This window comes from Aphis gossypii, unplaced genomic scaffold (genome assembly GCF_020184175.1).
Source record: "Aphis gossypii isolate Hap1 unplaced genomic scaffold, ASM2018417v2 Contig00587, whole genome shotgun sequence".
NCBI classification, from domain to species: domain Eukaryota; kingdom Metazoa; phylum Arthropoda; class Insecta; order Hemiptera; family Aphididae; genus Aphis; species Aphis gossypii.
The window spans coordinates 49,064-62,363 of record NW_026083181.1 but is presented as its reverse complement, the minus strand read 5'-3'; the positions used below and the strand labels follow the sequence as shown (position 1 = coordinate 62,363).

The following is a 13,300-nucleotide window of genomic DNA, read 5'->3' as shown; positions in this document are numbered from 1 at the left end:
AGACATAGATACTAATCAGTTAGGCCAAATGGTTATACTCCCGTCAATTTTTACTGGTGGGCCAAGGTACATGCACGAAAGAACACAAGATGCTATGACCTACGTTAGACATTACGGTCGTCCTGACCTTTTTATTACTTTAACATGTAATCCTCGCTGGGACGAGATAAAAGAGCTCTTACTTCCCGGTCAAAGATCATATGATTGACATGATGTAATTGCAAGAGTATTTCGGTTAAAAGTCAAAAAGACCATGAACTTATTGACAAAAGGTAAAATATTCGGAGAAGTGAGATGCTATATGTATTCAACAGAATGGCAAATGAACTACCACATATTCATATTCTTTTATGGCTTCAGCATCACATTACTCCGGATCAAATCGTCAATGTTATTTGTGCTGAAATACCCGATCCCATACGTGATCCTCAGCTTCACGAAATCGTTAAATGTAATATGATTCATGGACCCTGTGGCTGTTTTAATCGAAATTCACCATGTATGAAAGATAACGCGTGCAGTAAACATTACTCAAGAATTTCATTAAGGAAACTCAAACTGGTGATGACGGTTATCGGAAGTACAAGAGACGTTCAACCGATGTCGGTGGATTTTCCGTCAATATAAAAGGCGTAGATATAGATAATCGTTGGATAGTTCCTTATAATCCAGTACTGTTAAGAACATGTAACGCTCACGTCAATGTGGAATATTGTAATCGGTGAAGTCCATAAAATATGTGTGCAAATACATAAATAAGGGCTCTGACCAGGCTTCATTTGCCTTAGAAAATGAGAATAACGAAATAAAAACTTACTAAAGTGGACGATATATAAGTTCATCAGAAGCCGTGTGGCGAATCCTTGAATTTCCAATTCACGAGCGTTTCCCTACCGTTGTTCAACTTGCTGTCCATTTAGAAAATGGACAAAGGGTTTACTTTAATGAACAAAACCCACATGACAGAGTGAATAGTCCTCCTACAACTACCCTTCTCTCATTTTTTGATTTGTGTAAAGTGGATGACTTTGCAAAAAATTTGCTTTACCCAGAAGTACCTGCATATTACGTTTCGGACAAAAAAAAATTCCAAAGAAGGAAGAGAGGAGTAAACGTTGTTGGCTGGCCAGATATTAAAAGAGAGCACGCTCTGGGTAGAGTTTATACGGTTCATCCGAATAATACAGAATGTTATCAAATTCGTATGCTTCTCCGTGAAATCCGGGGCCCGATTTCGTTTGAAGCGTTGAAAACTGTAAATGGTCAAGTACATCCCACTTTTAAATCCATGTGTAAGGCTCTAGGGTTACTTGAAGATGATGAACATTTGTACGCAGCACTAGAAGAGGCAGCACTTTGCCAATCTCAGCAAGCATATGATACGGGATCTATTAACGATTATATTAGTGTTCTGCCAAGTAACAGATCCCTTATGTCTTTGGGACAAATTCAAAGAATACCTATCTGAAAATTTTAAAATACGATTAGAACGACAGGATTCTGTGGATGCAGAACACTTAGCGGACGTAGTGTTGAACAAATGCTTATCGGTAATAGAAGATGCCATGTAAGCATTAGGTGGTCAGTCACTTAAAGAATATGGCTTACCTCAGCCAAGCAACTCTGAACAATTTGATAATAGAGAGTATCTCAAGGAAACAAGTTATGACTTAGTAGCCTTAGAAGACGTCGTAAGAAACAATGAAGAATCTCTGAATGACGAACAAAAGTTTGCTTACAATCAAATTATTACAAGTGTTAATAATAATGAGGGTCGAATATACTTTTTAGATGCTCCAGGTGGAACTGGAAAAACTTTCTTAATCAATTTGATTTTAGCGAAAGTTAGAAGTACTCGCGACATTGCTTTAACTGTAGTATCTTTTGGAATCGCAGCTACACTGCTCGAGGGTGGTCGAACGGCCCATGCTACCTTCAAATTACCACTTAATCTAACAACTTTGGTCACTCCCTTTTGTAATATATCAAAACAAAGTAATTTTGCGGAAGTTTTAAAAGATACAAAATTAATAGTGTGGGACGAAATTACAATGGCGCATAAGGGTGGTGTTGAGGCTTTAAATAGATCTTTAAAGGATATAAGGAGAAATAAAAGGTTAATGGGTAGTGTAACGGTTTTACTGGCTGAAGACTTTAGGCAGACTCTACCAGTAGTGCCAAAAGGGACCAGAACTAATGAAGTCGAGTCATGTCTTAAAAGATCTACTTTATGGCCTAAGATTAATGTACTCAAACTGTCAAAAAATATGAGGGTACACTTGGGAGAGGAAAAGTTTGCTGGTGGATTTGCAGATCTTTTACTTGAAATTGGAAATGGTGATTATCCATCGTTTGATGAAATGATAACTATCCCAGAAAATTTGTGCACAGTTGTAACTACGGTTCAGGATTTAATACCAAAAATGTATCCAGATATTGCTCATATTCATGATAAGCCTATGGAATGGTTGTGTGGACGTGCTATACTCACTCCAAAAAATGACCAAGCGGCGGCTATCAATGATACACTGCTGATGTCTTTTGAAAGGGAAGAAAAAGTATATACTTCGATAGATACGGCGGTCAACATGGACGATGCAACTAATTATCCGGTTGAATTTTTAATTCATTAAAACCACCGGGCATTCCATATCATACGGTGCTTCTGGCACCACCTATTATGTTGTTGCGAATTTAATTGTTCTAAACTGTGACCAGGTGACATATACAGTCAAAGCTTTAATCGCATATAGATAAGCCACAATTTAACAGGATGTGCAAAAGGGGAACTGTTGTACCAAATCCGCTTTAATCAATCCGTTAACATTCCGAATGTGTTACGAATCCTTATTCGATCATGAGTTCTATGTTTCCTCTGAAAGTCTGTTTTGTAATGACTATAAACAAGTCTCAAGACCAAACTCTTAAATTTGCAGGAATAGATTTGCAAGAAAACTGTTTTTCACATGGGCAGTTCTGCGTAGCTTGCTCACGCGTAAGCTCACCCAATAGTTTGGTGATTTTGTTGCCTACTAATAGATCAGTGAAGAACATTGTCTACAAAGAAGTTTTGTAGATAACATATTGAAAAACTATTAGTAAAACATTTATTTTGAACCTTTAGTGCTAAAATTTATCGTAAACAAAGCATCTGCCGCCAAAACCTATAACTTATAGAATAGGTTATGATAATAATCATTATCTTAAAAACTAAATTAATATGTATAAAATCTAATTTCAAAAATCTTAATTAATTTAAATTTCAATAGATTTAACAAAATTTAATCTTGGCAGGTTACATACATTTATATACTTAAACCCGGCAACGACGGATAATACTGCTATTAGCTATAACTGTATTAATCTATTAATCTATTTTTATCTATTTATTTTATTTATTTATTAATCTAAATATAAATGTATCAACACATAAATCAGGTTGTTATAGCAACTATTTATAAACAAAAATGCCATCGTAAATCACAAAATCCCCGTTTTAGCAACCCTTTAGAATGTGAATTTTGAAAAATCCTTTCTTAGAGCGCCTTTACGTTGCTTAAGGAACCTCTGTACAAAATTTAAAGTCCCTATACCCAGCGGTTTGGTCTGGGCGTTGATGAGTGAATCGGGGCGGTCTCCTATATGTATATAGATTAAATTTAGTGGTGATTGAACTAATATTGTACCAGTCTCTTCACTTGGAAAAAACTCATAAATCGAATGACTTTGAAGATGATTACTAAATGATCCTTGAGCAATATTACACATCACTTTTATAATATTAATCGTGTTTAAATTTACAGCTTTTTTTGATCGATGGATTGCATACTTTGGTCCATAGCTTTGTATTTCAAACCCTAATAAAGGCTCTATTCCATTAATCATATTAAACATAATTTTACCATTACATTTTATGTACGATCTAAAATCATTAGGATCAACTGAAATATCAAATGTTAAATTTGTATCATTTTCTTCATTATAGGATTTTACTTGTAACTTTTACTTGATAACTTCATGATTAATATCTTTAATTTCATAACATTCCGTTTATAGTGTAATAAAATATATATTTTCACTATTATCATTTTCATCTATTACTTGTATCGCAAATTTGTTATTTGTTGAATTTATAATTGGAAATGAATTCAACGCCTGTAAACATAACAAAGCTATTTCAGAGTCTTCATAAACGTTTAGGGATGGGAAATAATTTGAAGATAATATGGTCTCATTCCCAGTTAAACTTAATGTGATTGATTCATACATTGTAAGATATCAAAACATAAATGACCACAATTAAATGAATTAAAATCTTGATAATTTGAATAGTTATATATAATTTTGTTTCCTTTAAAATATTTTTGTGATTCAATCGGTGGAGGTAAATCACCGAAGCTATCAAAATATACAACCTTATCTTTAATATTATTAAACGCTACCCAATGACTTCCGTCACTTGAAGATACATCTAAGTTTAAAATACCACATTCAATTGATTTTGGTTTTTTAGGTAAGTCGTTACGCGAAAAGACTGATATTTAACTTTACACATGTACAATGTATTTTATAATGTCTCTAGATGTAAGTGGTCTGCTAGGTAGCGTTTTCGTCATTTTTTTTTCTTGATCCTTTATTTTTTAAATCTAATCCACCACCTTTCTTTCTTTTTGAATTTTGAATTGCATTATATACACTAGCGCTACCTGACATTAAACTACCAAGTGCCGATAATCGTACAAATTATAGGTTAACTGGATTCGCACCTCCTGACTGACTCGGTGTTAAAATCAGTCTTTTACCTCTATACATTTTCTTAACCCTTTTTTTATCGCAGTTCGTATCCCATTTTTTAGAACACGACCTCGTTTATTTTTATAACCCATACCTATTTCTCTTTTAGCTTTCATTATGTTTGTTATTGCGTACGCAACAATTTTTTCTTGTCTAGGTGTATCTTTTGCTTTAAATCTTTCCCAAGCACGACGTTCTAACAATTCATCAGCTTTATATCTATCGTCTAAATTTTTACTAGTCACATACACAAAATCGTGATCACGACATGCAGTATCCAATGGGTTTATTCCTTTATCACCACGATCTTACCTCTTTTAAATTTCGGAACATGGGCTTCAAATTTAAGACTATTTATAAGGAAATTCACGAAAACTTTACCAGTCTTATTTGATTTCCACTTGTAGGTTGTACGCGTCATCTATAACTGATTACAATTTGAAAATTCTAGAGTATTTATAGTAAATGGATTTTATTGAACAGAAAGATAAATTAGATATTTTAAACGTAGATGTCCAAATTATAAAAAAACTGTCAAGACACGGTCCATTATTACCTGATACTATACGTGCAATTATAGTTGGTCCTAGTGGTTCGGATAAAACAAATATAATGTATAACTTAATCATACATAAAAATGAATTAAGATTCGAGAATATATATTTATACTCTAAAACTTCAAATCAAAAAAATATGTTTTATTAAAAGAAATAATAGATGATGTAAAAGGTGCAAATTTATTCATTTTTACAAGTGCTGATTAAGTTATAAAACCAAACTTAACTAAGAAAAATTCTATTATAATATTTGATAACGTGATTTATGATCCGCAGTCTGTAATCAGGGAATACTTCTCAATTTGTAGATATTCAGGTGTTAGTTCTGTATTTTATTTAGCACTAACATATTCTAAAATACCAAAACATTTAGTTAGAGATAACTCAAACTTTTTAATAATTCTTAAACAAGATGATAAGAATTTACGCCATTTATTTAATGACCATTTTTCAGAACTTCGGAAAATTTCTCATTTATGTTGGAGTCATAATGATTACGGATTTATGGTTATCGATAAAACATGTCAAATGAACGAAGGTAGATATAGATGTGGTTTTCATACATTCATTAAAATAAAATAATGATATAAATACAGTTGTAAAACTGATGTCATCTACATAGCAGGGTTGGGACGTATTATACCCGTATGTATAATTGATGTATTATACGTATTATACCTCACGTATTAAACGTCCAATTATACGTATGTTTTATACATAGGTACAAAATCTGTTTTCTGATAACAGTTACTATCATTTTATTACCCCAATTCATAATATGGTACATTTTTGATAGTCATTGCACGTTGGCTACACTGTATTTAGTATATCCACAGATAATATCCATAGAGATAGATAAACAATGTTTTTTATCTATCTTGAATGATATAATGATTATGCAATCACCGTCATTACTATATCATATCATAATAATTCATACTTCAATACTTCATAGTTAATTAAGTCATTCAGTAAGTAGTAACTAGTAAGTACGCCTAAGTAATAAATGTAAAATTGTGATAATTTGTATAATTTTAACATTGATACTATGTCGGTTTTTGGAGGACGTCCACAACATAATATTTGGAGTCTAGGATTTCGAAGAATCCAAGATGAAAAAATTGGTAATTATTATAAATTATTTCTTATTAAATATTAAAAATGTCAACATTTTAATTATAAGTTATAATATCTTTATATTTTGTTCTTTTTTTCAGGTAATAAGTTCAATGCTCTTTGCTTGATTTGCCAAAAAGTCTTAAAAAACACAAGTGCAGAGAGATTAAAATTTCACAGAAATATGTGTTTATATTGTGATGGTTCAAATAAAACTAAGAGTTCTTCCTTGACATGTTCAGAAAGTAGTATAACACACTTAAAGGCAGATAGAAATGAAAGAAAAAAAATTAAGGGAAACTCATTTGATTCTCAAGAATTTGAAGACGATCCAGACAATTGTTTGGAACCAAACATTAATACTTCTAATAGAACATTTGATTTGGCAGTAGAACCCTCAAAAAATTTAGAACATGTTCCATCTCAAAAATATGACAGTGCTATATCTATATGTTCTAGTGATGATTTTTCCATTTTGTCCTCAGAGTTAAACTTAAATACACCTCAGTCATATGTCTTGGTTGAAAATGATGAAATTCAATCTAATCAATCTTATCAATCTAGTCAATCTACAGATTTGGGCATTGAAAAAAGTTCATCCAGCTCAAGTAATAAAATATGCAACATTACAAAAACTAAAAATACAGGACTTGGACCACTTAAACTATTTTGTGATCAAATTACACCAGCTCAAATTGATATCTGTAATATCATGTTAGCCAAACTGTTTTTTTGGTTGTAATATACCGTTTAGTGTAGTGGATTCTATGCATTTTAAAAATTTCTGTAAAGCCCTTCACCCATCATACAAACCTCCATCAAGAAAAGTATTATCAGGAAGATTATTGAACGATGTGCATTCAAAATTATGTGAAAACAAAAAATTCAGACTAATATGAAAATATAAATAAAATGAATAAAATATAAAAAAAAAAAATTGGTTGAATTCAAATTCAATATTTAATATATATAATAAAAGTTGTAAAACACGATCAGATTAAAAAATATATGATATAAAAACAAAGTTAAAAATTATTATTTTATATCATTATAGATTAATTAAGCTGCTAGTGAATCTGTTAGTCTTAGTGAACAATTAATATAAAAGATGATCGTATTTATTTATATATTTTTTTAAAAATAATAAGTTATGTGTCTATAAAATATTTATATTATTGATTATAAATAAATATGTTTTAATAATTTACAAAATTTCAGTGAAACAAAAATCAAAATGAATAATGAAATATTTAAAATAAAATGAATAAAATAAAAAAAAAAAAAAATTGGTTGAATTCAAATTCAATATTTAATATATATATATATTGTAACGTGCCACGTACAAGCAATAGAATGATGTAGTATCGGATGGTTTGTTGTAAAAAATGAAGACTCTTGAAATATTTTCTAAGTGTTTTTTATTGAAAAATATTCTAAGTCCAAATAATTAAATAAATTAAACTTGTGAAAAATATTCTAAGTCTAGGAGACATAAATATTGAACTGAGTGACGTGAAGGTGCTCGCTTTAACTCTGATGGATCACGTCTAAAATGTACCTAATCTGGGCCCCCTTATATATCATCCAGGGACTCCCGCGGTACCTTCAGGTCACTGATGGTCAGCGTCACTTACATCCGCTTCTTCCCACGCCTCTGCGTTATCCGCGCGACAGTGTGCGTCGTCTATAATATTCTACCGGGTGACAATTACGCATCCACACATGTCGCCAGATAACAACTATAAAGTCATTATTTTCTAGCGGGTGGAAAGCACACGTGTGATGATACTTGATACTTTCCAATTACAACTTCTCTTTTTAGGTCCCGACTTGATGGTTGTCTAGACTCGATCATTGCTTTGCTTGGCTGCCCACCCTTAGCATAATTATAAGAATGTAGTATATAATATACTATTATATTTACTATATAATATATTATGCCCCTAGTGTTATGGTTATTGTTGGCTACAGTATGTAATAATTTATATATTATATTTAATATAAGTATCAGAGCACGTTGCATATATATATAATAAAAGTTAATAAATAAGACTTATTAAAGTATGGCATAGTAAAACACGATCAGATTAAAAAATATATGATATAAATCAAAGTTGAAAATTATTATTTTTTATTTTTATATTTATTTGAATATTGTTTATATCATTATAGATTAGTTAAACTGCTGGTGAATCTGCTAGTCTTAGTGAATAAATATAAAAGATATGATCGTTTTTATTTTTTTATATATATTTTTTTTAAAAAAAAAAGTTACGTGTCTATAAAATATTTATATTATTGATTATAAAAAAATATATTTTAATATTATACAAAATTTCAGTGAAATAAAAATCAGATGAATGATGAAATATTTAATATCAAATAAATTCATATTACGCAAAAATAAAAAAAATAAATCAATAAAATACGTATAAAGTACATTCAATAATATAAATTTTATATAAAATAAAAAAAATTATGAAATCAGTATTTTATTTTTATTAAAATATATTTTAGTAACATGGATAAAAATAATACTATGATACTATTAATTGATTTTGGATTCAGCAACTATCAACGAACAGATTCAATACTTATTTCTGCAGCTATATCACAGACTCACGTAAAATCTGAAATTATTCGTCTACGAGGTCGACCTTTAATAATACCACCTGATGGAAGAATAAGATTAATGAATAATTATTCATATATAAAAACTAGAGATTTGTTACTAAAAATTTTTGAAAAGAAACCAGATCAGCTTCAAGTTATATTAAACGAATTACATTTAGCTATGAAAACAAAAACGTCGAACCTAACTACAAGCTTTTTAGCTTTTAAGCTTTTTTATTTTACTATGGAATGGTAATTCAGATAAAAATATTTTACAAAGATTAGGTTTTAATACAAATATAATTTTGAATATGACTGCATACGATACTGATAATAATAGAGCATTTTATTTAAAATTAATTAATTTTAAAAGTAATGAAATTATATTAAACCATAAATTAGGTTATATAATTAAAAATGGTAGATTTTTATCGTTGTAGTAAACCGACGAAGTCATTTCACTATTTTTGTCTATTTTAATTAATTTACATGACCTTTGTATGTAAATACTTTATTACCGAACTCTTAGCCATACGTAATTAATTTTGCTGGCGATTTCTAAGAACCAAGGCGTATGGGAAAGACAATCACAAACAACCTTTCGATTTAAGAAGTGGATTTAACAAACAAGCCGTACGCATAAATTACAAATGAGCACACCTTGGCGTAGTAGCACAACAACAAGTCCAACCCAGGGTTAATTAACTTTTAGGTGTAAACCCACTTTTCGCAGCTACAATAACAACAATCACTGACTCGCCTTTTTGTCCATCTCCTAGTCTCTATCATGTACAACCAGGGGGTACAGAGAACCATATAAATACGAGTCTCTGTCCGTCTTAGAATAAGAATTTGTTTACATCTACATAGACAACAGTCTATGACCAAATTTTAGATTAATTATTTTCTCGGGCAGTTACTTAACGTGCTGTCCTCAAATTTATATGTAATTTTATTAACAAGTTTAACTTTAACTTTAATAAACATTTCTGTTTAACATTGTGTCTTGTCTCACTTTTAAAAACCTAATCCTTTCCGACCAAACTGGTCCAACTGCAGACGTCAAGCACTCATTTATAAACGATAATGAGAGATCACTACATCGTTGAAGGAAACTCATGATTCAATTTGTAATCAAAACCATGATATAAATTATATACACGACGCAGTTAGTGATGTAAAATTAACGAAATGTATTTTCAACTATTTATGTATAAAAAACAATTATCAGTTTAAATTAATTAAAATAATAAAATAATATAAGTTCTTACAAAATACTAATAGTTCACAATTAGTAACACGGTAATATTGAAAAATTAACCTCATCCGTTAAAAATAATTACAATCGATTTTGATTTTAACAAATATTAACATGTCGATTTAATACTTAATTTCTACAGCTATATCGCAGACTTACGTTAAATCTAAAATTAAATGACATTGAGAACGACCTTTAATAATATCACTTGATGGATGAAGAAGATTAATGAATATATATAATATATATATATATAAACCAGAGATTTGATACTAAAAAATTTTTGAAAAGAAACCAGTTCAGCTTTAAGTTTTAGGTACTAAGTTAATTATTTATGTATAAAAAAGCAATATTATCAGTTCATATTAAGTAAAATAATAAAATTTTATTGACTTACCATCTTTAATAACAATAGATCGTAATTAGTAACACAGTAATATTTTAAAAATTAACCTCGATCGTTCAATGGTTACGCTATCGATTGTTATAATAATAAATAAAGACTTAATAAGCATAAATGATTAATACGTTTTTTTTTATTTAGTAATAATAATTTATTTATTGTTATTTAATGGTGTTCGCGCTCATATGTCATTGTGTTCAGTGTTGTATTCGTTTTATCATTTTCGTGCGATGCGTAGCGGTGCGTTGCGTAGCCGCCGTCATTGTCGGCGGCGGCGATAAGCCTCCGTGGGCGACCGACCGGGTACGTAAGGCCCGTTTCACACGGACCACTTTAGTGTCGCCACAGAAAAGACACAGTGTCGCCACTGATAAAAATACATTATTTTTAATTAATGCTTTCACATGGTGTGTCGCCACAAAATCGTGGTGCCACAGACGGGTTTATGTGGTCGGTCCTCGCTAGAAATCGCGCCACAGTTAGTAATACATTGAAACAGTACGTTCATTTCATACGGACCACACCACAAACGACCACAAGTCGTAGTAGTAGTAGCTAGTATCTTCTAGAAGCCCCCCTCAAATTCGAGAAATAGAATATTTTGGAATATTTGATTGAAGTATTTCTAGAACATTCCCTGGAGCATAAAAAGGATGGCTGATGGCATGCCCAATGACAGTTTGTCACTGTATAAGTAGTAGAAAATCTGGTGATTTAACGATGGATGAAAATGTATACGCATATTTTGTTGTTCGAGTTTTGCGTATGCTTCGCGAACGCAGAAGAAAAAAAATCGTCGATATTGGGTTCATCCTTTAAACATGTCAAGATTAACTAATGGTCAGTTTTATGTTTTATTCAATGATTTAAAATGTGATCGCGAAAATTTTTTTAATTATTTTCGAATGTCACCTAATTCTTTCGACGAGTTGTTAACTTTGTTGACGCCACATATATCAGCCATGGACACTAACATGAGGCTATGTATTCCTCCAAATGAAAAACTAGCTGTTATGTTAAGGTATGAAAATTTATTATTTTAATAATCAATATAATCAAAATATTTTACAAAATAATAATTAATAACTACCTATCAATGACATTACAAAATACAACTAATCTATACTTTAAGGGGATTCGATAGCGACTTGTTTTAAGGAGTTAAATATAGGCAATTTCTATAGTACGTGCGTGCAAGACATGGTTATGTGTGTGTAGTAACTGATTATTAGTGTGAGTGACTCCCGCACCACCACTCATCTCATATAAGTGTATTGTGTATGCGGGTAATTACGAGCGGTTATTATCAGCGATATGAGTAATTTGGTAGCCCTGCGCATACGACACGATTGATGTCAATAATAATTCGATAACGAACCGGTTAAACATTACATAAACAATCAAATCGTATATTATATACATAAAAAAGCTAATTATTATAAAACCAATAAATATTACATTCTTTATTTTACATCTAAAATTTAAATATAGTATATATAAAAAAAAATAATCTTGTAGTAAGACTGGAGTCAATCAATAGTTATAATATAAAACTAAAATAAAAAAATTACATTTTTATAAATTCAGCCCAGTTCTTAGGGGAAGTCCTCGGTCAAACCGAGAGTCGATAAGTTCAGGAAGTAAACATTCCATGTAAAATTTCTCTAACTGAGGCTTAATTTTTTTCCAGAAATCGTAATTTTTGTATATTTTATCAATTACCATTCCTATACCAAAATAAGAACCATCAATATAAATAAAATATTATTTATTAGAAACAGTTAATTTATTAAAACAATACCTTTAGGTGTCCACACAACAAAGTAACAGTAGTTCCTTTCTGATATTTCCAATTGTCCCTGTACTTGAAAATAATAACTGTGTGTGGTTTGCAATATTGGATATTTCAAAATCAATAATGTATAATTTTCATTATAATGTAATGAAAAATATGTATAGAAATAAAATTAACATTGTGTATTCAGATACTGATTCGTTAGTCTACGAAATAAGAACTTCTAACTTTTTCGATGGCATAAAACGAAAATTATTTTCTTACTTTGATACTTCAAATTATCTGAAAAATCACTATTGTTATAGTGATCGTAGAAAAAATCAACCAGGTTATTTTAAAGACGAATTAAAATCTGAAATCTTATTAGAATTTGTTACTTTACGTCCTTAACTCTATGCATATAAAACAAATAAAGATGAAGTAAAAAAAGCTAAGGGTGTTAAAAAGTATGTAATTAATAATCACATGAAGTTTGACGAATATTTAAATATATTAAATTCATATATCAATAATTCAGCTAGTCGACAATTAAGCGTTCCCTACACGATCAATAATATTGCACAATAATCGATATTGCGCAATATTATTGACAGTCTAGTAAAGATATTAAAGGATTGTACAATATATTGAAGAAATCAAACTGGGTTGGAAATTTTTTGTACAATTCAAATGGATCATTTGGTATAGTTGTATTATTATGAATATTACTACGTTTAGTGTTAGATCTAGATAAATGATCGGTAATTTGTGCTAAACTTAATCGA

The 13,300-nt window shown here is 30.2% G+C and overlaps 1 protein-coding gene across 1 annotated transcript; it reads left to right on the top strand.

The window, feature by feature from the left end:
- The first annotated feature begins 253 nt into the window (after positions 1 to 253).
- Positions 254 to 2,633, top strand: LOC126554744 (uncharacterized). Its single transcript, XM_050209780.1, has 5 exons — positions 254 to 289; positions 361 to 602; positions 823 to 1,418; positions 1,489 to 1,550; positions 1,614 to 2,633. The coding sequence occupies exons 1-5, from the start codon at positions 254 to 256 to the stop codon at positions 2,631 to 2,633; spliced, it is 1,956 nt and encodes a 651-aa protein (XP_050065737.1).
- The last annotated feature ends 10,667 nt before the right edge of the window (positions 2,634 to 13,300 follow it).